At 34.9% G+C, this 26,533-nt stretch overlaps 1 protein-coding gene and 1 long non-coding RNA gene across 4 annotated transcripts in view; one reads left to right on the forward strand and one right to left on the reverse strand.

The window, feature by feature from the left end:
- Positions 1-774: 774 nt before the first annotated feature.
- The window catches only part of PPP1CB (protein phosphatase 1 catalytic subunit beta), a 39,513-nt gene continuing 13,754 nt past the window's right edge, over positions 775-26,533 (reverse strand). For all 3 annotated transcript variants that reach the window (XM_077843744.1, XM_077843743.1, XM_077843745.1), the window contains exons 3-9: positions 21,692-21,823; positions 19,175-19,405; positions 17,202-17,306; positions 14,441-14,512; positions 8,976-9,127; positions 6,009-6,143; positions 775-2,609 (exon numbers count right to left, since the gene is read on the reverse strand). In XM_077843744.1, the coding sequence (XP_077699870.1) occupies positions 2,505-2,609; positions 6,009-6,143; positions 8,976-9,127; positions 14,441-14,512; positions 17,202-17,306; positions 19,175-19,405; positions 21,692-21,823 (932 nt within the window). In that variant the 3' untranslated portion in view covers positions 775-2,504. The remainder of the gene's footprint in view (positions 2,610-6,008; positions 6,144-8,975; positions 9,128-14,440; positions 14,513-17,201; positions 17,307-19,174; positions 19,406-21,691; positions 21,824-26,533) is intronic.
- Positions 12,320-26,533, forward strand: part of LOC144281049 (uncharacterized) — a 137,093-nt gene continuing 122,879 nt past the window's right edge. Inside the window, exon 1 of the long non-coding RNA XR_013349505.1 lies at positions 12,320-12,430. This is a non-coding gene — a long non-coding RNA (uncharacterized LOC144281049). The remainder of the gene's footprint in view (positions 12,431-26,533) is intronic.

The raw sequence follows: 26,533 nt of genomic DNA on the forward strand, positions 1-26,533 counted from the left end.
TAAATTTGAATATAGAAATCATTAAAAATCAGAGAGGAAGAATGATATAAACTAGTGACACTAGAATCACAGGATAATTTTCTCCTAAGAAATGAAGTTTTATTTACCTGAAGTAGCAGTGTTACCAACTAAGTAGTATTTGTAACACATTATATGACAAAAACTTTAAAGTAGTTTTAAGATCACCTGAATGTTTGTTTATTTATTTTAGTAATCTCTACATCCAACGCGGGGCTCAAACTCACAACCCTGAGGATCAAGGGTCATATACTCTCCCAACTGAGCCAGCCAGGAGTCCCACAGCTTGAATAATGTTTAAACATGATAAATTTCTACCCTTCAAATTTAGTGACCAGTACTAATTTGCTTAGTGATTATTTTTTCATATTCAACACTGACCTGGATGAATTATTATAAAAAAACCACAGTAAGTTAAATCCAAATTAATGTTCTAACACTGAGATTAATAAGACTGCCCTGTCTCTTACCAAAGGTTTATTTTTCTAGACTTCTTCCTATGACTACTAAGAGTACATCTAAAATTCTATTAGAAATTGCTCAACTTACACTCAGATTAAGAAAATATTTAAATCACATCACATAAAAGCCTGTGTAACCTAATACATCACATGTAGTACATGAACACTTCCAGAAAAGAATCAACTCAATGTATGTCAAAGACATTAAAATCTGTTTGAACAGAATGTGTTTAAATGTCTCATTGTAAAAGGAAAAAAAAAAAAAAAGGAATAAAGTGACCAGTCAGGCTTCATATCAATTAGACAACTTTTACTAAATGAGAAAACTACATTTAAAATGTGCTTTAAAACAAAATGGAATTAGAAAAAAAAAAAAAAAAAAGACATATGCATTTGAAAGAACTTTTGCACTGTGCTGAAAATCAAATCTCTTGCAGTAATACAATACGCCAATTCATAAAATGTAAGTTAACAGAATTCTCAATTGAACATTTTCAAAGACAATATTAAGGTCAAGAATTTCACATCAATGGTAGCACATATAGAAGGGCATTATAAATATGATGTCCATCTCTATGAAGCTTACAAATTTGACAATACTCAATAAAAGCTTTTAGAATCACATTCAAAAGGGTCTCATCCAAAGAATCACAAATCTGTGTCCTATAAGTTCTCCTTCTAAAATCTTTATGTTGACTCTTCTACTCCTTGTCATTTGTTAATACTAACCCTTTAAAAAAAGAGAACAGGAAAAGAAATGCTGCAATAAACCCTTGATCATGTACAGAAATTATTGCTACTATAGTTCACTACAAAGCATGTCTATACAATATTGTATGAACTTTGATCATGAAAAATCAGAATAAAAATCTTTAGTGACATAAGCCTTACAATCGTATACAACATTCACATGGCAATATTAGACAGTTAAGCACCCAATAACCATTTTGACAAAATGTCCCACTGACCAGCATTCATTTAAATACATCCTTCGTACAGAGGGAGGAAAAAAGAGATAGTGTCAGCTTTCCAAGGCTTGTCAAAAAAGGATTCTCATGTTCTGTGGGTCTAAAAACAAATAGCAACAACAACAACAACAAAAAAAACCCCAAAAAAACAAAACCAATGCAGGTGAGGGTGTTACCAGAAAGTTAAGCATGCCAAAAGGTGTTTCGTGCGAATTAAAACCTAAAGCCAAGGTACCACATAATCACATTACCAACTAGTTGGGTAATACTATATGAGCCTTATCTTAAAGTTAAATGAAATGCTACTGCACAATAGAGCATCAATAAGTTAAAAATTAGAGTGCACAAATCCAAATCAGTGGCAATTTCTGTAATAAAGCAAAATATTCACTATCAGCTGTAAAGTTTGCCCAAACTGTTTGATTCAATCACTGGATTGGATAGTTTGCCTGTTTTTTAAAAAATATCGATCTCTAAAATTCCTTTTTATTGTAATGAGGCATTAAGTTTTCTTAGTAAGATCAAACAGGTACATAAGTAAATAAGCAAGGGAAAATAATAGTTGGTGAATGTCTTTAAAGCTCTTCCCACATTTCACTTGTAAAAATGTTCAGGGAAAAAAATGTGAAATATTTGCCATTATTCTAGCAAAAACAAAACAAAACAAAACAAGCTCAAAATAATTAAACAACCAAGCAACACTAAAACCACATTACACAGATGGATCATCATGCTTTCATCTGGTTTAACTATCACATCTAGTTTAACTGGGATGCTTTCAACTTTAAAAACTGTGATACGTGAAGATGTAACTTTAATGGGTAATTTTGAATTTGGATTTAACTTTGCTGAATATTATAACAGGTATACTTATTAGAATACAGTGTAGCACATCTTTCTATTAGAAAAAAATTTAAGATCCTTTACCCGTCTCCTTAAGTTAAAGGTGTGACATCATAAAGGGTGTCAAATGGCTGGATGGTTTTACAGTGCACACTTATATATTATGAAGTATGTCCTTAACAAATCTGATGGTTTCTTTACAGAGTTCCTTTCTTCACCTTTTCTTCGGCGGATTAGCTGTTCGAGGTGGAGTGACAGGACGTCCTGAATTCAGTCCACCATACTGGTACTTAGCTTTCTTTTCAGATGGTTTCAATATCTTAAAGCAAATAATTTATTAATAGTGTTATTCTTTCAAGTGCAGTAAATTTAAGAAAATCATTATAAAAGTGGGCTTTTCAAGAAATAACAAATTATAAATATTTACATAATTACATAAATTGCAATTAAAATATAGAAAAAAACCCCAGAAAAGTTCCAAGCACATTTATCACATTTAAAGTGTGCAAATGACTAAATATTTGAATACTGTTATTATTTGTCATTCCCGATAATTAACAAAAGCTCAAGCACACAAATCCTATCAACTATCCAATCCTTTAAGTAAAAAGAAAAAATTATTTTCATTTAGTTAAATAATTTCTTTATTTTGAAAGAGAGAGAGGGTGTGTACATGGGGGTTGGGTAAAGGGAGAGAGAGAATCTTAAGCGAGGCTCCACTCCCAGCATGCCAGTTCAATCTCACGACCCTGAAGAGTTGGACACTTAAACGACTGAGCCACCCAGGAATCCCCAGGTGAAAAAAAAAAGTCTTAATTAATGTACCTCTGTGGTGAGGAAAGAACACTCAGTTTATAAGTCAAAAGACTAAGCTGGATAGACACATAAGATGCTCAACATCACTTATCATCAGAGAAATACAAATCAAAACTACGATATCTCACACCTGTCAGAATGGCTAAATTTAACATAGGAAACAACAGATGTTGGCGAGGATGCGGAGAAAGGGGAACCTTCTTACACCGTTGGTGGGAATGCAAAGTGGTGCAGCCAGTCCAGAGGTCCCTCAGAAAGTTAACAATAGAACTACCCTAAGACTCGGGATCCCTGGGTGGCGCAGCGGTTTAGCGCCTGCCTTTGGCCCAGGGCATGATCCTGGAGACCCGGGATCGAATCCCACGTCGGGCTCCCGGTGCATGGAGCCTGCTTCTCCCTCTGCCTATGTCTCTGCCTCTCTTTCTCTCTCTGTGACTATCATAAAAAAAAAAAAAAAAAAAAAAAAGAACTACCCTAAGACTCAGCAATTGCACGACTAGGTATTTACCCAAAAGGTACAAAAATACTGAATCAAAGGAAGACATGCACCCTGATATTTTCAGCAGCATTATCAACAAGAGCCAAATTATGGCAAGAGATCAAATGTCCATTGACTGATGAATAAAGATGTGGTATAGATATACAATGGAGTACTACTCTAACCATAGAAAAGAGTGAAATCTTGCCACTTCCACATGAATGGAACTAGAGTGTATTATGCTAAGTGAAATAAGTCAGTCTGAAAAGGACAAGTATCATACAAAAAAAGAGAGAAGCATAGGGGCAAAAAGGGAGAGAAGCAAACCATAAACCGTAAAATAGATTCTTAACTATAGGAACAAACTGAGGGTTGATGGAGGGAGGTAAGCAGGGGTAGAGGTTAAATGAGTGGTGTGTATTAAGGAGGGCACTGGTTATGATGAGCACTAAGTGTTACACCTAAGTGACCAATCACTAAATCCTACTCCTGAAACTATTATTACACTGTATGTTAACAAACTTTGCCACTATTTATTTAGAGGGTAGTCACAACCTCTTTCGCCTTACTTTTTTACATGTAGATCTTTAAAAAAAATTTTTTTTAAGATTTTTTTATTTATTTGAGACACAGAGAGAGGGAGAGGGAGAGGCAAAGACACAGACAGGCAGAGGAAGAAGCAGGCTCCATGCAGGGAGCCCGATGTGGGACTCGATCCTGGGTCTCTAGGATCATGCCCTGGGCCAAAGGCAGGCGCTAAACCGCTAAGCCACTGGGACTGCCCCTTAAAAAATTTTTTAAATATATTTTATATTAAAGTCCAACTGTTTAAACAATGTACAAGTTGACGATTTTTAAAGTATTTACAGAATGTACAACCACTGCTATAATTAATTTTAGAGTTTTTGTCACCCCAAAAGAAATCTCTCCCATAAGCAATCACTCCCCATTTTCATTCTCTACTACTCTAACTCCCTTGAACTCCAAGGAAACACTAATCTTTTTCTATTGATTTGTCTTTTCTGGCTATTTCACATAAATCAAATCATACAATATGTGGTCTTTTGTGACTGGCTCTTTTCACAGAGATAATATTCTTCAGGTTCATTCATGTTGTAGTATGTATCAGTACTTCATTACTGTTAATTATCAAATAATATGTCATTTAATGGATATTCCACATTTTGTTTTCTTTCTTTTTTTTTTTTAAACTTTTTTATTTATTTATGATTGTCACAGAGAGAGAGAGAGGCAGAGACACAGGCAGAGGGAGAAGCAGGCTCCATGCACCAAGAGCCCGATGTGGGATTCGATCCCGGGTCTCCAGGATCGCGCCCTGGGCCAAAGGCAGGCGCCAAACCGCTGCGCCACCAAGGGATCCCACACATTTTGTTTTCATTTTTACTTAATGGACATCTGCGTTGTTTCCACTTTTTGGCATTATAAACAATGATCCTATGAATATGCACATACCTGTATTTGAATACCTGCCCTTCAATTCTTTTGGGCATACCTAGGAGTTGGATTGCTGGGCCATATAAAAACTTAATGTTTAAATTAACCTTTTGAGGAACTACCATACTGTTTCCAAAAGCATTTTACATTCCCATCATCAATGTTATGAAGGTTCCAACTTCTCTACATCCTCACCAATACTTGTTATTGTCTGACTTTATTGTATTTATTCTGGTGGGTGTAAATTGAGTTTTAACATACATTATAGACAGAAAATTTCAATATTTACACAAAATGTGTAAAAAAGATTCATGAAGCATCTCTTAAAACTATTCAGAGCATCATAGTATCTCAGTGAAAAAGAAATTAATCTAATCCCACTATGTTAAAAGTTGAAGGATAAGGTCAAGTTCCTGTGCTTGTGAACAAGAATGATTTTAAATAGCACACTATAAAACCAGAGTTGGTATATTTCTTGCAAAAGGAAACAAAATTTAAGCTATTCGTTGAATTCACATTCTTTTAGTAGGTAAGCCCCTAAAGAAGTCATATAGGAATTTAACAATTTAAACACCTGCATCAAGAATGACTAACTTAGGGATCCCTGGGTGGCGCAGCGGTTTAGCGCCTGCCTTTGGCCCAGGGCGTGATCCTGGAGACCCGGGATCGAATCCCACGTCGGGCTCCCAGTGCATAGAGCCTGCTTCTCCCTCTGCCTGTGTCTCTGCCTCTCTCTCTCTCTCTCTCTGTGACTATCATAAATAAATAAAAATTAAAAAAAAAAAAAAAAAAGAATGACTATCTTAGGTTCTCCCAAACTCTTAATATTTGATATGTACCAAAAAGTCTAGAATCTTTGTGAATAAAAACAGAAATCTCTAACAAATCTGTGATAATCACTTTTAAATAAAACTGATTTATATATAAATATAAACAAATATAAATAAATTATAAATAATTATATCATACCTGAAATGAACACATCAAAGTTTCATCCACACTCATCATTCCACCAGCATTATCAAACTCGCCACAGTAATTTGGGGCTGAAAATAGGGTTACCAATTGTCGTTTAGCAAAAAATTCATATCCATCTTCTACTACCTGTAAAAGGAAAGGTCAAAAGAAAAAACACACCTAATTATAGCTAATTCTCAACTGTCTATATTATTGAGATTAATATGACAAAAAAAAAGACCTAAAAATATACACTACTTTATTTTTAAACTTGTCTAAAAATATTAAAATTGGTAAGCCTTTTCTATAATGGTAAGGACTTAGCTTAAATGAAGTAACAGTATATTTGTGATAACTGAATATCTAAAACCATACCATACCATTTCCAAGGCATTACATATGCTAATCAGTATAGTATCTCCAGGAACCTTGGACATCAAATACTTCTTAGATGATGGCATTATATCACAACTATAGAATCCTTAATTCTTTAATGATTTAACATGATTTCTAGAATCTAGATAGCCAATTTCTGAGTGATTTAAACAATTTATGTTTCTCAGCTCTACAAATCTGAGAGATAGAGGCAATGACACAAACATTATATATTTATTCACGGTAGGCAATAATAATTTTTTGAAGTCTTTAAGCCATCCTTTGATTCAGCAAAATTATCTTAACAATACTTGCTAATAAGAAAGCACCTTCAGGGGCGCCTGAGTGGCTTGGTCAGTTAAGCACTGAATCTTTATTTCAGCTCAGGTCATGATCTCAGGGTCCAGAGACTTGAGCCGTGCGTCAGACTCTGCGCTCAGCTCAGTCTGTCCCTCTCCTCCCCCCCACTCATGTTCACGCTCTCTCTGAAAGAATTTTTAAAAAATAAAAAAAAGAAAGGACCTCCAAAATAATTTACCTTTATTATTAATTTATATATATATTTAAAGATTTTATTTACGAGACAGAGCATGTACATGTGCAGGGGGAGGAGCAGAGGGAGAGGGACAAGCAGACTCTGTATAGAGGCCCACATGGGCTTGATCTCAGGATCCTCAGATCATGACCTGAGCTGAAAGCAAGAATTAGACTCTTAACTGGGCCACTTAGGCTCCTCGAAATATTGACATTTTTAAATAATTCCTACCTTAGTTATCAGGCACACACTTCTAGGATTTAGATATTAACCTTTTCCGCTATGATCTTGGTCACCTTAGCTACCCCAGCTCAGCCATACATAATGTTTGGCACTCATATTCTTTGAATTCTTCAACAAGTTTGCTTGTTCATTTATTCATTCACACATTTACTAAATGAACAGGTTTATTTTAAAAGGATGTATTTGTAGTTTGTGGTGTTTCCCAGCATAAGTCTCTTAATTTTAGAGATAATATGTTTGAAAATAAGCAGAATAAGATTTTGCAAGTGTCTGGAAAAAGACTGTCCAAATAAACACAGTTCAACAACAACTTTTTTAAAAAATCATTGTCCATTCTTGAAAAGATCAGTGAATGGAAACCTAAGCTAAATCAATGGGTACCTTATTAGGAAACTTAGCAACTCTGCACTGTTACCTAGTAGTAGGTACTATATTAATTAGTTAAATCATAAACACAGTTATTTACCAAAGAAAACTTTGCCAAAAGCAGAGGATTTGGGGATGTGACTTCATTTCAACTCAACTAGGGAACTCTGTTAGGAAAAAGGCATGTGACACACAACATATGCAAAAAATGAGAAGCTAGTCATCTTTGTTTACCCACAGGATTACACAAAGTAGTAATCAAGTGCCATGGGTAATAAAGCCCCGTTCAAAAGGGAAGTGTTGTAGAATAGCATATACTTAATAAACCCTGCTTTAACAAAGAAATAAAACAAGGAATCTTTAAAAGTATTATACTTACAAATTTCAAACTTTTAGTACTCTCAAAAGTAGTGAGAAAAAAATTTATAAAGATACCTTTCAGTGAATTTACTTCATACCAGTTTTGTTTTAGGGAACAAGAGGACTTGATATGTTAAATCATTAAAATAAGCTTTGTTAATTCATTTATTTAAACACTAAACACACACAGTAATATAAGTTTAAAAGGCAATAGATATTTAAAAGTCAACAAGTCTCAATCTCCTCCCTAAAGATTATACAATATAGTAGTGGTGGTAGGCATTAAAAACAAAACAAAACCAAAAACAAAAAAACCCAACGCAACCAAATATGTAAACCTAAACTGTATATAGAAGGTAGAGTCCAATAAACTCTCATTTACTTACCACCTTGATTTAGTAATTACCAGGATTCTGCTACATTTGTTTCATTTATCCTCCTTTTCTTTCTGCTGAGGTGTTTTTGTTTTTGTTTTTTTTTTTAAGTAATCTCAACACCAAACCTGAGGCTTGAACTCAACAGGCTGAGATCAAGAGTCGCATGGTCTACTGACTGAGCTAGCCAGGTGCCCTGCTGATATGTTTTAAAGCAAATCCTAGACATGTCATCTTACCTCTATATACCGGAGTATGCATTTCTAAAAATATGGATGTCCTTCTTACATAATAATACTATTCTCACAAGGTTAAAATAACAAACAATAACTCCTTAATATCTAATGCCCAGTCTATAACAATTTTTCCAATTGTCTCAAGTGTCCTTTAACACTATTGTCATTGGATTCTTATCTAAAATACATAAACATCATATTAAAACGGGATCAAATATTTCTAGAGAGCTTCAGACAAGCACCAAACAAATCTGTCAGCGTTGCAATATACTACAAAAATGTATTGGCTTGAAACATTTCCTCTCAGAGGGTGAGAAGGGTTAACAGCTCATTAGATTGTTAATTGTGAGATCAAGGTATAGGCATCATCTCACCTACTACTTTCCTTGTAGAATTAGCTTTCTTGGGTCTCATTTTCCTCAAAAACAAAAAGGCAGATTTGTGTGATGTTAATAAATACTAAAATATTCAAAATTTTTATATTTCGTACCTGATGAGCTCGACAAATCAAGTCTAAATCATGACGATTCAGAAATTTACTGACTACATCAGCTCCAAAAGTGAAGGAAACACCACGATCATTTTCTCCCCAGCCTTGCACATCCTTATCTGGGTCAGACCACAGCAAATCACAGAGCAAACCTTTAAAGAATAAAAACATAGCAATGAAAAAACAAAGTTTGTAAACTGTATCACAATTTTTCTCATGCTCCCTAGTATCCCAGTCTGCCAAATTTAGCCACTCTTTGCTAACCCAATCATGTAACTGTAACTTCGCCTGGCTGAAAGTAGCACTTTCCAACTTTCCACATAGAGGAAATACATGTATGGCACACTCTAAGCACACAATACATAGAAAAGGCTGTTCACATTTTTTTTAAAAGATTTTATTCATTTATTCATGAGAGACAGAGAGAGAGAGGCAGAGACACAGACAGAGAGAGAAGCAGGCCCCATGCAGGGAGCCCGATGTGGGACTTGATCCCAGGACTTCTGGATTACGCCCTGGGCCGAAGGCAGGCGCTCAACCGCTGAGCCACCCAGGCATCTTGGCTATTCACCTTTTGTACAGTTTCTCCATATGGATAAGCAATTGACCCAGCAGCATTTCCAGAATAGAGGTTACTTACACTATTTCTAGGTGCCAATCTATTCAATTAATCTATTTCGTTTATTCCTAAGCCAAATAATATACTAAGGCTTTTAAATAATCTTTATATCTGGTAGGGGTAATATCCCAACTTAGTTTTCTTCAGGATTGTCTTGGTTAATTTCAATCCTTTGTTCTTCCACATACGTATTTCCCCAACAGTTTGTGTAATTTTGTGAACCCAACTGAGATTTCAAATGAAACTGTATTTAACCTAATGACCAATTTGAGGGAAGAAAACATTTTCTACAAAGACCTAGAAGATTTAAATGAAATATGGATGAACAAAATCAGAACAGATCCTTGGCTTTAGTTCCAGGCAAAAGAAAAGAGGTCAGAGCTAAAAATATTTATGAGTATCTTTGTCATACTCACTGTTGTATAAACCTTAGGAGGGACTCAGACTGCCTTGGGAATGTCAAGTGACAAGACCAGTACATGAATTCTGAGGAAGCAAATATTTAATAGAGGCAGAGGAAGGAGAAAGGGGAGTGAGCAAAAAAATATTGAGAAGGAATAACCAAAACAAAAGGAAGAGATTAATTAGAACAGCAGAGATCTCCTTAAAGGGGTAAAAATTATCCAGACATAGGAAATGGTTAAGATTCAGGTACAATGAATAAGTGGAACAGGACAAAAGGGAAAAAATGTGGCACTTAGAAGTATATCATCAAATCTTTACGAAAGTAGTTTCTTGATGGATGAGAAGAAAATGGTTAGAAGTCAAACTGTAGTGAGATGAAGAGGGGTGGATGTTGAGATGGTGATATTAAGTACTTTGGTAAGAGCTATGGTGCCAAGGAAAGGAGAAATCAGCATTAAGGGATGATTTGTTTTTAAAATGAGCCAGTTTTTTTTTTTTTTTTTTTTGACGATTCATAAACTTCATAATACAGGTTCTATCAGGAAAGGAGAACTTCGAGTCATGATATAGTCTGTCTTAATAGGAGAATTCTCGGGATCCCTGGGTGGCACAGCGGTTTGGCGCCTGCCTTTGGCCCAGGGCACGATCCTGGAGACCCGGGATCGAATCCCATGTCGGGCTCCCGGTGCATGGAGCCTGCTTCTCCCTCTGCCTGTGTCTCTGCCTCTCTCTCTCTCTCTCTCTCTCTCTCTGTGTGACTATCATAAATAAATAAAAAAAATAAAAAAAAATAGGAGAATTCTCTAAAAACACCTTGTAGAATTGGTGGTAATGTACTCTTAATTTCTATCACTATTTCCTACGCTCCTGCTATGATGATTTAAGAAGTCCACCAGCATACAAAATCCAATGAGATAGTCTCAATTTACAAGCTCTTTCTGATTTCTCAAGAACCACAAACTGATTTTTTAAAACACACACAGGCTAACCCCGACACACCACCAGTGCTCTATAATGCTATTTTCTAGTTTGTTTTCTAAAGTGAAGCAATGAGCAGGAAACCAAGATATTAATCTCCAATTTTAAGGTGACAATAAAACTAGAATACAGTTGCTTTCAGAATTATTTGGGAAATATGACAGTCTACATGCATATAAGATAAAATAATGGTAACAACAATGTGGATTTTTCAAACATAATGGAATCAAGGTAATCTTAGAGTCAAGATTTGGATATTTTATAATTCAAGTCCTAATGAACAAATATCACAATCATTTGGTTGTTTTTAAAAAAAAGTATGAATTTATAAATTAAACTTCTAAAGATTATAAATACCAAAGCCTAAAAGACCATTTTCAACATTTCAAAAACTTGCTTCACCCTTGAAACTGACTTATGTCTGAACTATACTAACAGAACCTGATGACTTGAAATATACATTTATATCATACCTTATTTAAAATATAAATTTTAAATAAATGGCCCATTATTTATTTCTTAATTCCATTATAGTTAACTTACAGTGTTATATTAGTTTCAAGTGTACAATATAGTGATACACATGCCCTATTATTTAAATACTAGTTTCTATTAAGTTTAGTCAAATTTATTCTAGAATTATAATCAAAATCTGGTAAAATCCATGCTTTTTTTCCCCTTTTGTACTCAATGTACTTGCACAAGTAAGTTATGAGACAACTTAACTACTATATGCAGTATGTTAGTGGCTTACTGACAAGTGGATCTCTATACCTGTTTATAATGGTTGATGTTTAATCATTAGTAGCATTTTGACGCGTAACATTATCAAGCTTTCAATACACTGAGCAAAACAATCCAAACACACTTGAAATAAAATAACCAAATGCATGTTCCTAACAGTTCAATTTAAAGGTTTAGCCATGTTTTGCTTACGTATTGGTTCATGAAGATTTTTTAATGACTATATTTTTAGGGATCCCTGGGTGGCGCAACAGTTTGGCGCCTGCTTTTGGCCCAGGGCGCGATCCAGGAGACCCGGGATCGAATCCCACGTCGGGCTCCCGGCATGGAGACTGCTTCTGCCTCTGCCTGTGTCTCTGCCCCCCTTTCTCTCTCTCTGTGTGTGACTATCATAAATAAATACAAATTTATAAAAAATTTAAAAAAGACTATATTTTTATAGACTCTTTAGATCTTATGAGTAGAAAATGGAGAAAAAAATAGGGAATAAACTTAGTAATCCATCTAGTCCAGCCCTATTTATGAATAATCAACTCCCTTTACAAAATTACCAATAAATAATTCTATCAGTAAGCTATAAGACCTCTGGTTTTTCATTTACAGGATGTTCTTAATATAGAAGGATTTCTAGACCTTATGGCAGTCTAAACAATCCTCATTTTGAAGATTTTCAAGTTTGTTGAGAACTGATGACTATAACACACAAAAGGTGGGTCTGATTACACAAATGATAATGAGATAATTAATCAAATAATGTAAATCTGTTTTAAAAAAAAAAAAAACCTGGTAGAAATTGAGAGAAAGGACAGTTTTGCTTATGTTAATGCCTTTTTTTCTCTTAAAAGTAGGCTCCATTTCCAGAGTGGAGCCCTACTTGGAGCTTGAACTCAGGACCCTGTGATCAAGACCTGGCTGACTAACTAAGCCACCCAGGTGCCCCTGTTAATGCTTTTAATAGTAAGACAGCTTGATATAATAAAGATACATTTGTTCTTTGTTCCCATTCCTGGCACAGAGCTCCTAATAACACCTTTGGAATTTCCTGAGTGACAGGGATATCTTTTGTTATTCATAAAGAGCCCCTTTCTACTAAACCTGAGTTTATGCTAATAAAGTGATCTAGGGGCTCCTAGAGCCCTTCATGTTTGGGCCAGTCAACAGAAAGACCAAACACATGTTTAGAGGATTTGAACTTTCAGCTGCCCTCTCCCTCTGGAGAGGAGGGCTGGAAATTGAGCTCTATAAAAAAAAAATCTCTTAAATAAAAAAAATTTTTTAATAAATTCAATTTGCAAACATATAGTATAACACCCAGTGCTCATCACATCACATGCTCTATAAAAACTCTTGAACAATTAGACTTGGGAAGCTTCTGGTTGTTGAACACACTGATACCAAAGGATGTGGGAGCTATTCACCAACCAGTATACCCTCCTCTACAAATCTCTTCCATTTGGCAGTTCCGAGGTTGTATCCCTTTATGAAAAACTGACAAATATAAGTAAAGCATCTGAAGATGTGGTTGTGGGAATCCTAGAATTTTGGGCAGTAGTGTGGGTCTCCAGAGAACCCCACTGGAGGCTGAAAACCTAAGTGCGGGCGGTCTTGTGGAATGGACCCCTTAACCTGTGGAGTTCCAGCTAACTCCATGAGTTAGTGTCAGAATCAAATTAAAATGTTAAACACTCACTTAAGTGTTGGGAGAATGGGGTATGTTGTGGAAAAACCACATACACTCAGAGTCAGAAAATGCCATAAAGGAAGGTACTGATAGGCTTCAGCAAAAGGTGAACTAAAAAGCAGACCTTTACTGCATTTAATTCATAGGTTATCATAGCATTTTATGGTATGAATGCCAAGATTAGTATAGGTCTTAGTACACACACTGGCACTCGACTATGAATAATTACCGTTTAAAAGCCAATAGAAAACTAAGGCAACTGTGCCCAGAATTTATTTATAAAATTAAATTATCATTTGTTAATCAACAAAGAAATTTATCCTCAACTGGAATTTATTTACTTTTGCTTTGACTTGTTTTACTTACCTAGGAGTTATTTTAAATGTCTGAATAATTTTCATTATTCTTTCACAAATTTTTCACAAAACTCACCATGTATCTCTACAGCTTTCTGAGCTCTACAAATTTGAAATACAGAAGAGGCAAAAAAATAACAGAAAACTACTAGATAATTTTTAAAAAGTATTTTCAGCTAAGAAAGATTATTTTAATCAAAACACGTATCAATTTTTTTTAAAACCCGTCAAAAAAATTTTTTAAATTTATCTATTCTTTTTAAGTAGGCTCCATGCCCAACGTAGGATTTGAATTCATGACCTGGAGATGAGGAGTTGCATGCTCTAAGCCAACCAGGGGTCTTCTTTTTGACTAATTTTTAAGTTTTTGAAGGACATAACCAATATTGATATGAATGAAGTAATGCCAGGAAAGTAAGGAGGATCAATAACAAGATCTTTTGTGATAAGTTTAACAGTAACATACTACAGCTATATATGAAATGTAAAAGTATTGCACCTTGGGAAATAATTAGCGGGAAGTGAAATATATTACTCCAAATAATCTGTAGTTAGCTTATTCATGATTAAAAAAGCTCTATTATTTATTACATAAACCAATTCTACTTCTACTAAGTATATAATTAAGTTCAAACATGTCAACATTTTACATAAATCAACTAAGTTTCTCTATATACTCAACCTGTATCAGGGACATCAGTGGGTCTCATAATTCTCCGAATCTGTTCCATAGATTGCAGATCTGGTGACAGTCCTATAAATAAAAGAGAAGTTATAATACTGACATCTAAACAATATTCACTCAAATAAAGAAGCGTTTAGTCAAAGTATATTCACTACATAAAATTAAACATACTTAAGGTATCCTTTTTAATGTCACTTTTAATATACTGAGTTATTAAATAGAATCCCACTTTGATGTAACAGAACATTGTGATTATGAATTTGCCACTCTTCCCTACAAGGGAAATAAAATTCCCTTTTATTTCAAAAGATTTCTCCAGGAAAGAAATCTTACCACTCTTCTTTCTTTCCAATCATTCCCTGCCCTTCTACAGGAACATACCCAATTCCAATACTTCCTACCACTCTTTCCACTTTTTACCACCCAATCTTAAACATGTTTACTTCCATGTTTAATTGCCTCACTCTGTCTCATAAGGCCTTCCTACACCCTACTCCAACATGTTCATGACCTTCTTAAAAGCGTAAGTGTTGATCAGAAGGATGAGAAAAAATGAAAATACTCTGCAATCTTTAAAGTAGTACATAAATATAAGCTAGCATTTCTCTTTTATAAATTTAGAGTACCATCACATACTTTTTATATACATTTCTAATTTTAGTTAATGTTCAAAAACTACTATTTCCTAAATGTTTAGTATCTACTATAAAATATTTCAATTAGTATAGTGATATATGTTCTATCAGAGAATAAATCATTTTTTACCTCAGGCTTAGACAAATACATCTATCTTTTCAATACTTTTTTACCTTAATTCTTACTGTATATTGATAAAAATTAATTTTCTTAAAGTATTTTCATTAAATTACTTCCCTGTACAAAAATCCAATATGGCTTTTAAACCATTCAACAAACTCCTTTGCTCAGTATTCAAATCTCCATAATTTGATTCCTATCATTCCCCAACATGTACTTGACATTCTAGTCAGGCCAGTCTTCACACATTCCTTGAACTAGAAACATAAAAAAACCTGTCTCAAATTCTTTTTTACCTCTCCAAAGTCTACTCATCCTCCAAAACCCACGCTTCCATAAACATTTGTCTAACAATTCTCTCCCTTTCCAGGCTTCATAAAAATCACTCCCTCTACAAGTACTTTGACAGAATTAAATCCCATTCATTACACAGTATGTTTTGAAATATACTTTTTAAAAAAAGATGTATTGATTTTAGAGAAAGCACACATGGGAGGGGGCAGGGAGGAGAAGAGGGAGAGAAGCAGATTCCCTGCTAAGTGTGGAGCCCCACATGGGGCTTGATCCCAGGATCCCAAGATCAAAACCCAAGCCAAAACCAAAAGTCAGACACAACAGACTGAGCCACCCAGGCACCCCTGAAATATACTTTATCTTACTTTTTTTGGAAATATACATTTTGTCAATAGGTTTTTAATTTCTCAAGACATCAGTTCATATACAATCTAGCAAGCTCAATTACACTTCGATTCTGATGAAAAGTATTTATAGTATAGGCAGGAATATAAACATGATCCTCTCATTTTTACCAATAGTAGGGCTATCTTTCTGTCAAAACTGAGGTAAAGGAAAGACGTTTATTGAAACAGAACTCTGGCTATCCTCTTCACACATGAAATTCTTTAAAGGTAAGTACTATATTTTCATTCTGTATAAATAATCATAAATTTCCAGTTACTAAAAGAGATTTTAATCCAATCATGAAATGGGCAAAAGACATGAACAGAAATCTCACAGAGGAAGACATAGACATGGCCAACACACACATGAGAAAATGCTCTGCATCACTTGCCATCAGGGAAATACAAATCAAAACCACAATGAGATACCACCTCACACCAGTGAGAATGGGGAAAATTAACAAGGCAGGAAACCACAAATGTTGGAGAGGATGCGGAGAAAAGGGAACCCTCTTGCACTGTTGGTGGAAATGTGAACTGGTACAGCCACTCTAGAAAACTGTGTGGAGGTTCCTCAAAGAGTTAAAAATAGATCTGCCCTACGACCCAGCAATTGCACTGTTGGGGATTTACCCCAAAGATTCAGATGCAATGAAACGCCGGGACACCTGCACCCCGATGTTTCTAGCAGCAATGTCCACAATAGCCAAACTGTGGAAGGAGCCTCGGTGTCCATCGAAAGATGAATGGATAAAGAAGATGTGGTTTATGTATACAATGGAATATTACTCAGCCATTAGAAATGACAAATACCCACCATTTGCTTCGACGTGGATGGAACTGGAGGGTATTATGCTGAGTGAAATAAGTCAATCGGAGAAGGACAAACATATGGTCTCATTCATTTGGGGAATATAAATAATAGCGAAAGGGAATAGAGGGGAAGGGAGAAGAAATGGGTAGGAAATATCAGAAATGGAGACAGAACATGGAAGACTCCTAACTCTGGGAAACGAACTGGGGGTGGTGGAAGGGGAGGAGGGCAGGGGGTGGGGGTGACTGGGTGGCGGGCACTGAGGGGGGCACTTGACGGGATAAGCACTGGATGTTATTCTGTATGTTGGCAAATTGAACACCAATAAAAAATAAATTTATTATTAAAAAAAAAAGATTTTATCTATGTTTAAAACAGTTTTAATGATCTGAGTTTTCAAACAAGCACTGCTTTGTTTTCCCATGGTGTGCATCTTAGTTACTATAGGTCTTTTCTAAACAATGGAAGGATAGTAAGAAAAACCCATAAAGCAAATTTATTAGTCTACCTCCATGACAACAGAAGATCTTTTCATCCACAATGGCAGCTATAGGCAGACAATTAAAACAATCGGTGAAGGTCTTCCACAATTTAATATTAAACCTTCGTTTGCCTATAAAAAGAATAAGCAAATAAATAAGTCTAAAACTATTTTCAGTTCTTATCTCAAAAACAGGATTATGGGTAACTTCATACAGCACTTTGTTTTTTCTGTATTATTTCTTGAACACTTTTAAAAAGGCAGTAAATTTAATAAACATTCAGCACCTTTCCATAAAGTTAAAAAAAACCCTGAAAGACTGTGTTATGTATTTTATGGAAAAATATATCAAACACTTTGTCTTTTATTAAAAATTTTTTTGACGTTTTTGTCTTTTAAGATCACTATAATAAAGCAACTTTGAAATAGTCTAACAGACTATTAGTTTATCTTTTGCATTCAACATGCACATTAAATACCTAGCCAAATATGCAGAAGTGAAAGGGGTGTCTCTAGAGACTGTCCATTTTGACTCTAATGCATTGAGTAACATAGCATAAATTTACTGCCAAGAAAGGACAATTTCCAAGTGCTTGACTGGTACTCACTTTTGAGTGAATTACAACTTGGCATTACAGCAAGTATAAATAGAGACACAAAGGCTATAATTTTCCTGTGGTCTAGCATAAAGAGCTACAACAAAGACAACCTCAAGCATATGTTCACCTTTTCAGAGTTACTTGATTTTCCTGAATTGGGCAGGAAGTTCTAAACAACTAACCCAAGGGAGGGAGGAAAGACATAAGCACTAATTTCCTATGCCATAACTTGTCTCTCAATGAAAAAGATTAACTCAAAGCAGTGTTTACAAGCTGTTCTCACATGCATTATTTCATTTCATGTCATTTCTATCCTTTAGGATATTCAAGCTCATGTTTTATCCTTAAGAATACATCTCTACTGATAGAGCTTTAGAAAAGTGGTTATGGCTAGATGTACTATAATCCACTTCTCGTCTACTGGTCTGATTTAAACAGTTGAAACCATACATTACACCTCAGAAATAAAAATGCAACATAAAATCAAATGTGGCATCATTCCTATTAGAACAGAGCTCCACAAGAACAGAGATCTGTCTTGTGGATAGCTGAATCCCTAGTGTTTAAAGTAGTTCCGGGTATATAACACTTCCTTATAAACACTTGTCAAATAAATGATCATATAAACCAAGGAGACAGGAGTTTGAAAAAGATTACCAAATTTAAGGTTGGAAAAAAAGCAAAAATAGATTCTAATGGAGAATTCAGCTCAAAAACCGGTAAATTCAATTTGAAAATCATTGTAACTGGTTCTAAATTATAATTAACCAAACATATGTTCTTTCCCATGCTCTAACAAAAGCAAAAGACCAAATTCGAATATAGTAATTTAGTAGTAACACTTGGAAACACTACTATAAAACACAAATCTGTGATTTCTTACTGATGAAAAAGTACAATAAGACATACCAGAGTAGTCAGTATCCTTATCTCTGTAGGTTTATAGGCATAGATTAAAATTCTAATAATAAACTTGAATTTTTAAATAATTTCATACTTCTCAGTATTTCTTGTGACACAGGGCCAATGAGAATTTCCATTATATCACAAGAACACTGAGAACTAAAACCTTAATGGACACTAGAAAACTAGAGGATACTATCTATAGTGACCTGTTTTATGTGGATATTTTACTCTGTAAACTAATTACAAGAGGAGCTTTCAGTTGAGTAAGCTGCAGTCAACCTGAAATAACACAACCAAGGAGATTCTAAGGAACCAGCTTAATTAGTAACATGTGTCCCAGTTTCAGGGCCCTCCTCCATGAAAGACTCTTCTTGGTCCTATGCTTCATATTATATTTTTTTAAAAACTTAAAGGAACTCCTTTGAACTAGAAAATTATATTAGGGAATATTAGGGAATTTTCCCATTAACAAAAAATAACTTATTTTTTACTTACATTCATCATAGAACCCATAAATGCGATTGATGCTAGCACACTCATGGTTTCCTCTTAAAAGAAAGAAGTTCTCTGGATATTTGATTTTATAAGCCAATAACAAACAAATGGTTTCCAAAGACTGCTTTCCTCTGTCCACATAATCTCCTAAGAAAAGATAGTTGGCTTCCGGTGGGAAACCTCCATATTCAAATAATCGCAGTAAATCTGTATACTGTCCATGAATATCTCCTGAAAACAGAAAAAGCCAATTTTAGAACATTTGGTTACTGTGGGAAGCAGCTTCAAATGATTTGCAATGTTTACACTCTTGTGTAATCCTCTCCCCTTGAATGTAGGCTGGAGCTGGTGACTAGCTTCTAACAGGGATGGGCTGTCACTTCTGAGATTAGGTTACAAAAGATCATGACTTCCATTCTGCTCGTATTCTCTTGCCTTTTCCCATTCTTGATGCTGAAGCCAGCTGCCTTATGGAGAAGCACACATGGCAAGTAACTGAAAGAGGCCTCTGGCCAACATCTCATTAGGAACCAAGCCCTCAGTCCATCAGCTCATAAGGAATGGAATCCTTTCATGCTGAACCTTGAGATGAATGCAGTACCTAGGTCACAACCTTGTGAGACCCAGAACCAGAGGACCCAGCTAAGCTGTGCTTGAATCCCTGATGCACAGAAACTGTGAGGTGATAAATTCATGCTATTTTAAGCCATACAGTTTTGGAGTAATATGTTATACAATAGATACCGAACATGATAACTATAAGCCGGTAACTTAACATTAGGTAACTTGTTATACCAAACAGTAAGACAAATAGCCAGAATTTAGAAATATTTAGTACAACTAACTTATACTACCCTCAAATTATTTCTATATCAAAGCATTTTAAAGAGTACCTTAGAGAGAATTTGAATCATCTTAAGATGTTATAAATAACTACATTTGATTTAGAGTCACAGAAGAGATTGATCATTTCCAAAAAAATGTTTTTAAAAAAATTTATTTTCAAGTAATCTCTACACCCAACATGGGACTCAAACTCACAACTCTGACATCAAGAGTTGCATGTTCTACCAACTGAGCCAGCCAGGCTCCACAAAATTTCATGCTACCTCTTGTTACACTAAGCTAATTAACTAATGAATTCAACAAACATTTTCTTAGCTAATACCTTTTATTAGCTAGGTACTGTACCAAGGAGCACCAAGCACATGACTTAATAAACACAAGAAAGAGAAAAAATTGTTTAAAGAGCACCCTAAGGGCAACCTGGGTGGCTAGTTTGGCGCCTGCCTTCAGCCCAGGGCATGATCCTGGAGTCCCGGGACCCATATCCGGCTCCCTGCGTGGAGCCTGCTTCTCCCTCTGCCTGTGTCTCTGCCTCTCTCTCTCCCTGTGTCTCTCATGAATAAATAAAATCTTAAAAAAAAAAAAAAAAAAAAAAAGAGCACCCTAAACACCTAGAGTTTACAGGTATGAATGTGAATCACTAAGAAACATGCACACAGGACAATGAAAATTTTACATACAGAAATAATCCTTGATTGAGCAAAAGATGACAATTAAGTCCATAAAAGCTGTCATAATAACAGCCACTACAAGTTATCAAACCAAAAGCATTACCTTTGGATATTACTTACACTATTTCCCACTGTTATGTAAACTATGAAAAAATGCTTTCTGTACGATTTTTAAAAATATTTTCTTTATACACAAGAGAAAGAGAGAGGCAGAAGGAGAAGCAGGCTTCCCTGCAGGAAGCCTGATGCAGGACTCGATCCAGGACCCTGAGATCATGAGTTGAGCCAAAGGCAGATGCTCAACCACTGAGCCACCCAGGTGCCCCTTTCTGTACAATTTTTGTGGCTATGACGTGATTCACTCAACCTAAAGTTGTAAGTTTTTGTTTTGGGCCAAAAGCCACTATAAGACTTTTAAAAGAATATAAACTGTAATGTAATATAATCTTCAAAATAAACTCACAACAAAGGTAGAACACCATGGATAGTGCCAAACTGACCCCTAAAACTCGATTCTTGTTTTTTGTTACTGGTGTATCAGAATGCCTATTTCTCCACAACCTTGACAATACTGGATTATCAGTTTCTGACATTTTTTCCCCTCCCAATCTCACTACATTTGGGATTTGTTTTTAAATTGCATTTCATTGATTTACTAGTGAAGCTAAGGATCTTACGTTTACTGGCCATTTGAATTTCTTCTAAAATCTGGCTTCAAAAAAAAAAAAAACTTTCTCTTAGTCTTTCTTATTTGTTTCTAAGAACTAAAAAATATGAACAGTGATCTTTTTATCTGATGTATATGTAACAATCATTTTCTTCTTGTAACTTACCATTTTATGAAAGTTGCAATTTCCATATTTTATGTAAATCAACCTACCAATCCCTCTTATACATAAATATTAATATTAAAATGTTTTCTCTAGATCTACCTTCAATGTAAATAGGGGAGAAAAACTGATATTTAAAATAGAGCTTCCAACTTTACTCATTTACATACCACAAATTTTCAGGGGTGCTTCCAACTCCAAAAGAATAGGCTGGCTGAGAAAGATCTCCCGAGACTTGATACATAAGCCCCGAACTTCTGCTTCAGTCATCTGCACAATCTTTCCTGGACGACATCCTCGTACTGTTAAACAATAAATAAAATGGTCAGTTTTTAAAAATTTATCTATAAAATAATAATCCTTAAAAAAAAAAGTCATACCCATATTTTGGAGATCAGGAAAGTCACACTGTCAGTAAACTACCAGATACCCTGTTGGGTCCTATGACTAACAGTAAGATTATTCCAGGGATCTCTGGGTTCTATCTATATTGTTGCTGGTTCCTGATGATGCTCCTAAAGGCTACTGCCACAGAAACGCAGTCCTCTTTGCTCTCCAGTGGCCAACCTTGAAGCCCAAGAGACCCAACAGTTGCAGAGACAGCACCTTTGAGGACAGCCTACCCTCTCAGCAAGTCTTATATTTAGGAAAAGGCCAAAATACCATAATTAAAAACCAGTGGTTATGAAGAAAGGAAATTAAACAAAAAGTAGCTGTCAGCAGGTGATTTAGTTTCACACACTTCCTCAGAATATTATGAGCAGTCCTATGAATTAAAAACCTTCCTCTCCATTTTCTGATCAAAACGAAACAAAATTTAAAAGGTGCCAGATAGTTATTAAATTTTAGTGATTATGTTCATAGTAGAGCAGTAGCCAGTTTCCCAAAGTGGTTATAATCAATTTATAACCCACCAACAATGTTGCTCTACTTCTTTACCAACACTGAGTATTATTAGTGTTAAATTTTAGCCATTTTGTTGGGTGTATGGTGGTATTTGATGATATTTCAATTTGCTTTTCCCTGATGATTAATGTTGATTACCTTTTCATGTGCTTAAAGGGCTATTTGGATATCATTTTTTGGGAAGTTCATTTGTTAACTGTCTTTTAAAAAACGGATTTGTAGAAATTCTTTATATATACCAGATGAATCTTTTGTTGGATCCATGTATTTTAAGTATCTTTTCCCAGTTTATGGCTTGCCTTTTCTCTAATGCTTTTTTTGATGAACAGAAGTTCCTTAAAGACTTATTTATTTGAAGGAGGAAGGAATGCGCATGGGAGAGGGAGGTGCTGAGGGAGAAGGAAAGGGAGAATCTTCAGCAGACTCCCCACTGAGCAAGGAGCCCAACAACTGCTAGGCTCTATCTCATGACCCTGAGATCATGACCTGAGCTGAAATAAAGAGTGGACATTCAACCAAGTGAGCCACCCAGGAACCAAGAAGTTCTTTATTTTAATGCATTTAAATCCATCTTAATTAATTTTAATCAATCTTTTTTGGTGTGTTTTACATCTAGTTCAAAAAATTTTTTCTCCTCTAAAGGTATTTCATTGTGTTTCCTTCTAGATTTTTTACTGTGTTCACCTACCTTATATTTGATAATCCATCTCAATTGTGTGTCTGGTTTGAGGTAAAGGTCAAGTTTCATTTTTACCCACACAAATATCCAACTGATTCAGCATCTTTTATTGTAAAGATCATCTTTTCTCCATAGAATTGTAGGGGTAGTGTTGTAGAAAAATCAGATGACCATACATGAATGGGCCTATTTCTGGAAACTCTATATAGTCCCATTAATTAACACAATTTGTTTTTACATCAGTACTTAATCTAGGTTTTTACATTTTCAAGTATGTTTTAAAATTGGCTTTTCTATTTTCTGACACCCCAACCTATGGAAGTTTTAATTGGGAATGAGTATAGTCCAGGAAGAATTACCTTAATCAATAAACATCATATTTTGAGTCTTCCAATCCATAAACATCATATTTCTCCTTTTATTTAGATTGTCATTTGTTTCTCTCAGCAATGTTTTGTAGCATCTAGGTGGCAGTCCTGCACATTTTCATTAAATGGAGTTGAGGGGGCACTGCTTTGTAAATGTGTTTTCTTTTTCATTTTCCAGTTGTTCAGTATTAGCATACAAAAATATAACTGATTTTTGAATACTGACTTTGCTTCCTATTCTAACAGTCTGAAGATCCCTTTGGACTTTCCAAGTATACAATCATATCATCTCTGAAGACAGTTTTACTTCTCTTCCAATCTTTGTATCTCTTTATTTTTCTTCTTCAATGAATTGGCTAAGACCTCTACAACAATGTTGAAAAAAATGTGCTAATGATCTTGTCTTGTTTCTCAACTTAGAGGAAAAAGCATTCAATATTTCACCATTATGATAACTATAGTTTTACACATACTCACCTAGTTTGCTAAGAATTTTTATTATGAAGGGTACTAAAATCTATCAAATACTATATCTCATCTATTGAGATAATCATGTAATCCCACCTTATTCTGTTAATATGATTTATATCGAGTGTTCACCTTACCTTGGATTCCTAGAATAAACCCCACCAAATTTGACATTATCTTTCTTATTGTAAGATTCAATTTGCTAATAATATGCTCACAATTTCTGTGGCTATATTTATGAAAGATATTGGCCAGTAATTTCCTTTCCTTGGTATCTGCCAGATTTGGGTATTTAGGGTTCGGCTTTAAAAACCACCACCACCACCAAGTTGGGAAGTGTTCTCTTTTTCTGTTTTCTGTGAGAGACTGTATAAAATTGGCCTAATTTCTTCTTTAAATATTTAGGTTGCCAGTGGAACCAAATGGTCTTGGAATTTCTTTTTGAGAAATACTTCAAGTACAAATGTATTTTCTTGAACACATATAAGACTATTCAGATTTTCTATTTCTTGTGTCAGTTTTGCCAAAACAATTTTTCATCTAAATTATAAAATTTATTAGCATTATTTATAAAATTTTGTTGTCCTTCAAAATACATATTTTGAAGTGATTTTCTCTGGATCACTTGAGAATACATTGTATATATCATGCTCCTTTACCAGGATATTATTTCATAAGAATTATTCTCTTATATATAGCACAGTATAAAATAACAAGATTCAGGGAATTTATTTTTTAAAGATTTTATTTATTCATTCATGAGAGACACACAGAGAGAGGCAGAGACATAGGCAGAGGGAGAAGCAGGCTCCATGCAGGGAGCCCGATGTGGGACTCCATCCCGGGACCACAGGATCACACCCTGAGCTGAAGGCAGATGCTCAACCACTGAGCCACCCAGGTGCCCCAAGATTCAGGGAATTTAACATTGATATAAATATTTAATGTTAAGAATATACTGTAATTTTAGTAATTCTCCTAATCATGTCCTTTATAGTATTTTCTTCCCCTCTCATACAGAATTCAAGCCAGGATTACATTACTGCTTTTATTTGTTCCATAACTTTATTCTCCATTACTAGTTATGTCTCCTGTATCTTTTTGATATTGGGAATTTGTTTCCTATTTCTACATTATTAGTCTTTCTAGGGGGGTTTTCATTAATCTTTTCAACAACTTTATTTTAAAAAATCATACATTTCCTTTTTATTGGATTTCTGCTTTTTATCATATCTTATATCTTTCCTTCTACTTTTTTTAAAAGATTTTATTTATTTATTCATGAGAGGCAGAGGAAGAGTCAGAGACATAGGCAGAGGGAGAAGCAGGCTCCTCGCAGGGAGCTCAATGTGCAACTTGATCCCTGGACCAGGATCACACCCTGAGTCGAAGGCAGAGGCTCAACCACTGAGCTACCCAGGCATTCCTTTCCTTCTACTTTTTTGAGGGTTATAATTTGCTTATTCTTCTCTTGTCTGAAATAGAAGTTTAATGTTCAGGCTCCCGACCCCTACACTAAAATATATAAAGTTCTACATCTCCCTCTAAGCATTGCCTTTTGCTACAATTGCACAAGTTTGACATGTATTTTCCATTATTGTTCAGGTCAACATATTTTTTATAATTTTCACTATTTCCTCATTAACCAGTAAGATATGTAAAAATACACTGCTTATTTCTAAATATTTGAGAATTTTCCAATTATATGCTACTGGTTTCTAGTTTATCATTACTGAAATCAGAGAATCTGAGGTCTCAGATTTACTGAGATTTGCTTTGTGGTACATCATATGGCCTATTTTAGTAAATGTTCATTCCATACTATTTGAAAAGTATCGTTGCTGGGTGAAGTGCTCTGTGTGTGTCAATTAGGTCAAGTTTACTGTGTTGTTTAAATTTTCTAGACCCTTACTGATTTTTTTCTTTGTTCTATAAGTTATTGAGAAAGGTCCATTAATTAATCTATATGATTGTGGTTTTGCCTATTTTAACCTTTGATTCTATCAACTTTTCCTTTTTGTGCTTTAGACCTATATTAAATATCTAAAAACTTTAAGATTGTTCTATTTTCCTGTTGAATTCATCTTTCAACATTATGCAATACTCTTCTTTACCTCTAGTAATACTTCTTGCCTTATTTTTTTAAGTAAGTTTATTTACTTTTTAAAAGATTTTGAGAGAGAGCGAGCGAGAGCATGTGCGACTGTATGCACAAACAGGGGAAGCAGCAGAGGGAGAGGGAAAAGCAGGTTCTCCACTGAGCAGGGAGCCCAACCCGGAGCTTGATCCCAAGATCTGGAGATTATCACCTGAGCCAAGGCAGACACTTAACTGATCGAGCCACCCAGGCACCCCTTAACTACTATTTCTGACATACAGAGCCAACCAGGTTTCTTTTGGTTAATATGTGCATGATGTATTTTTCCCATTCTTGTACTTACCCATCTGTGCCCTTAAAATTAAAATATGTCCCTTGTAAACAGTAGTTAGGTCTTCGGAGCTTTGCCTTGAGTTTTTACTTCTTTGATATTTACTATAATTATAGACAAAGTTAAGGTCTTCCATCCTGTCATTTGCTTTGTTATCACATT

This window comes from Canis aureus, chromosome 12 (genome assembly GCF_053574225.1).
Source record: "Canis aureus isolate CA01 chromosome 12, VMU_Caureus_v.1.0, whole genome shotgun sequence".
Lineage (NCBI taxonomy): Eukaryota > Metazoa > Chordata > Mammalia > Carnivora > Canidae > Canis > Canis aureus.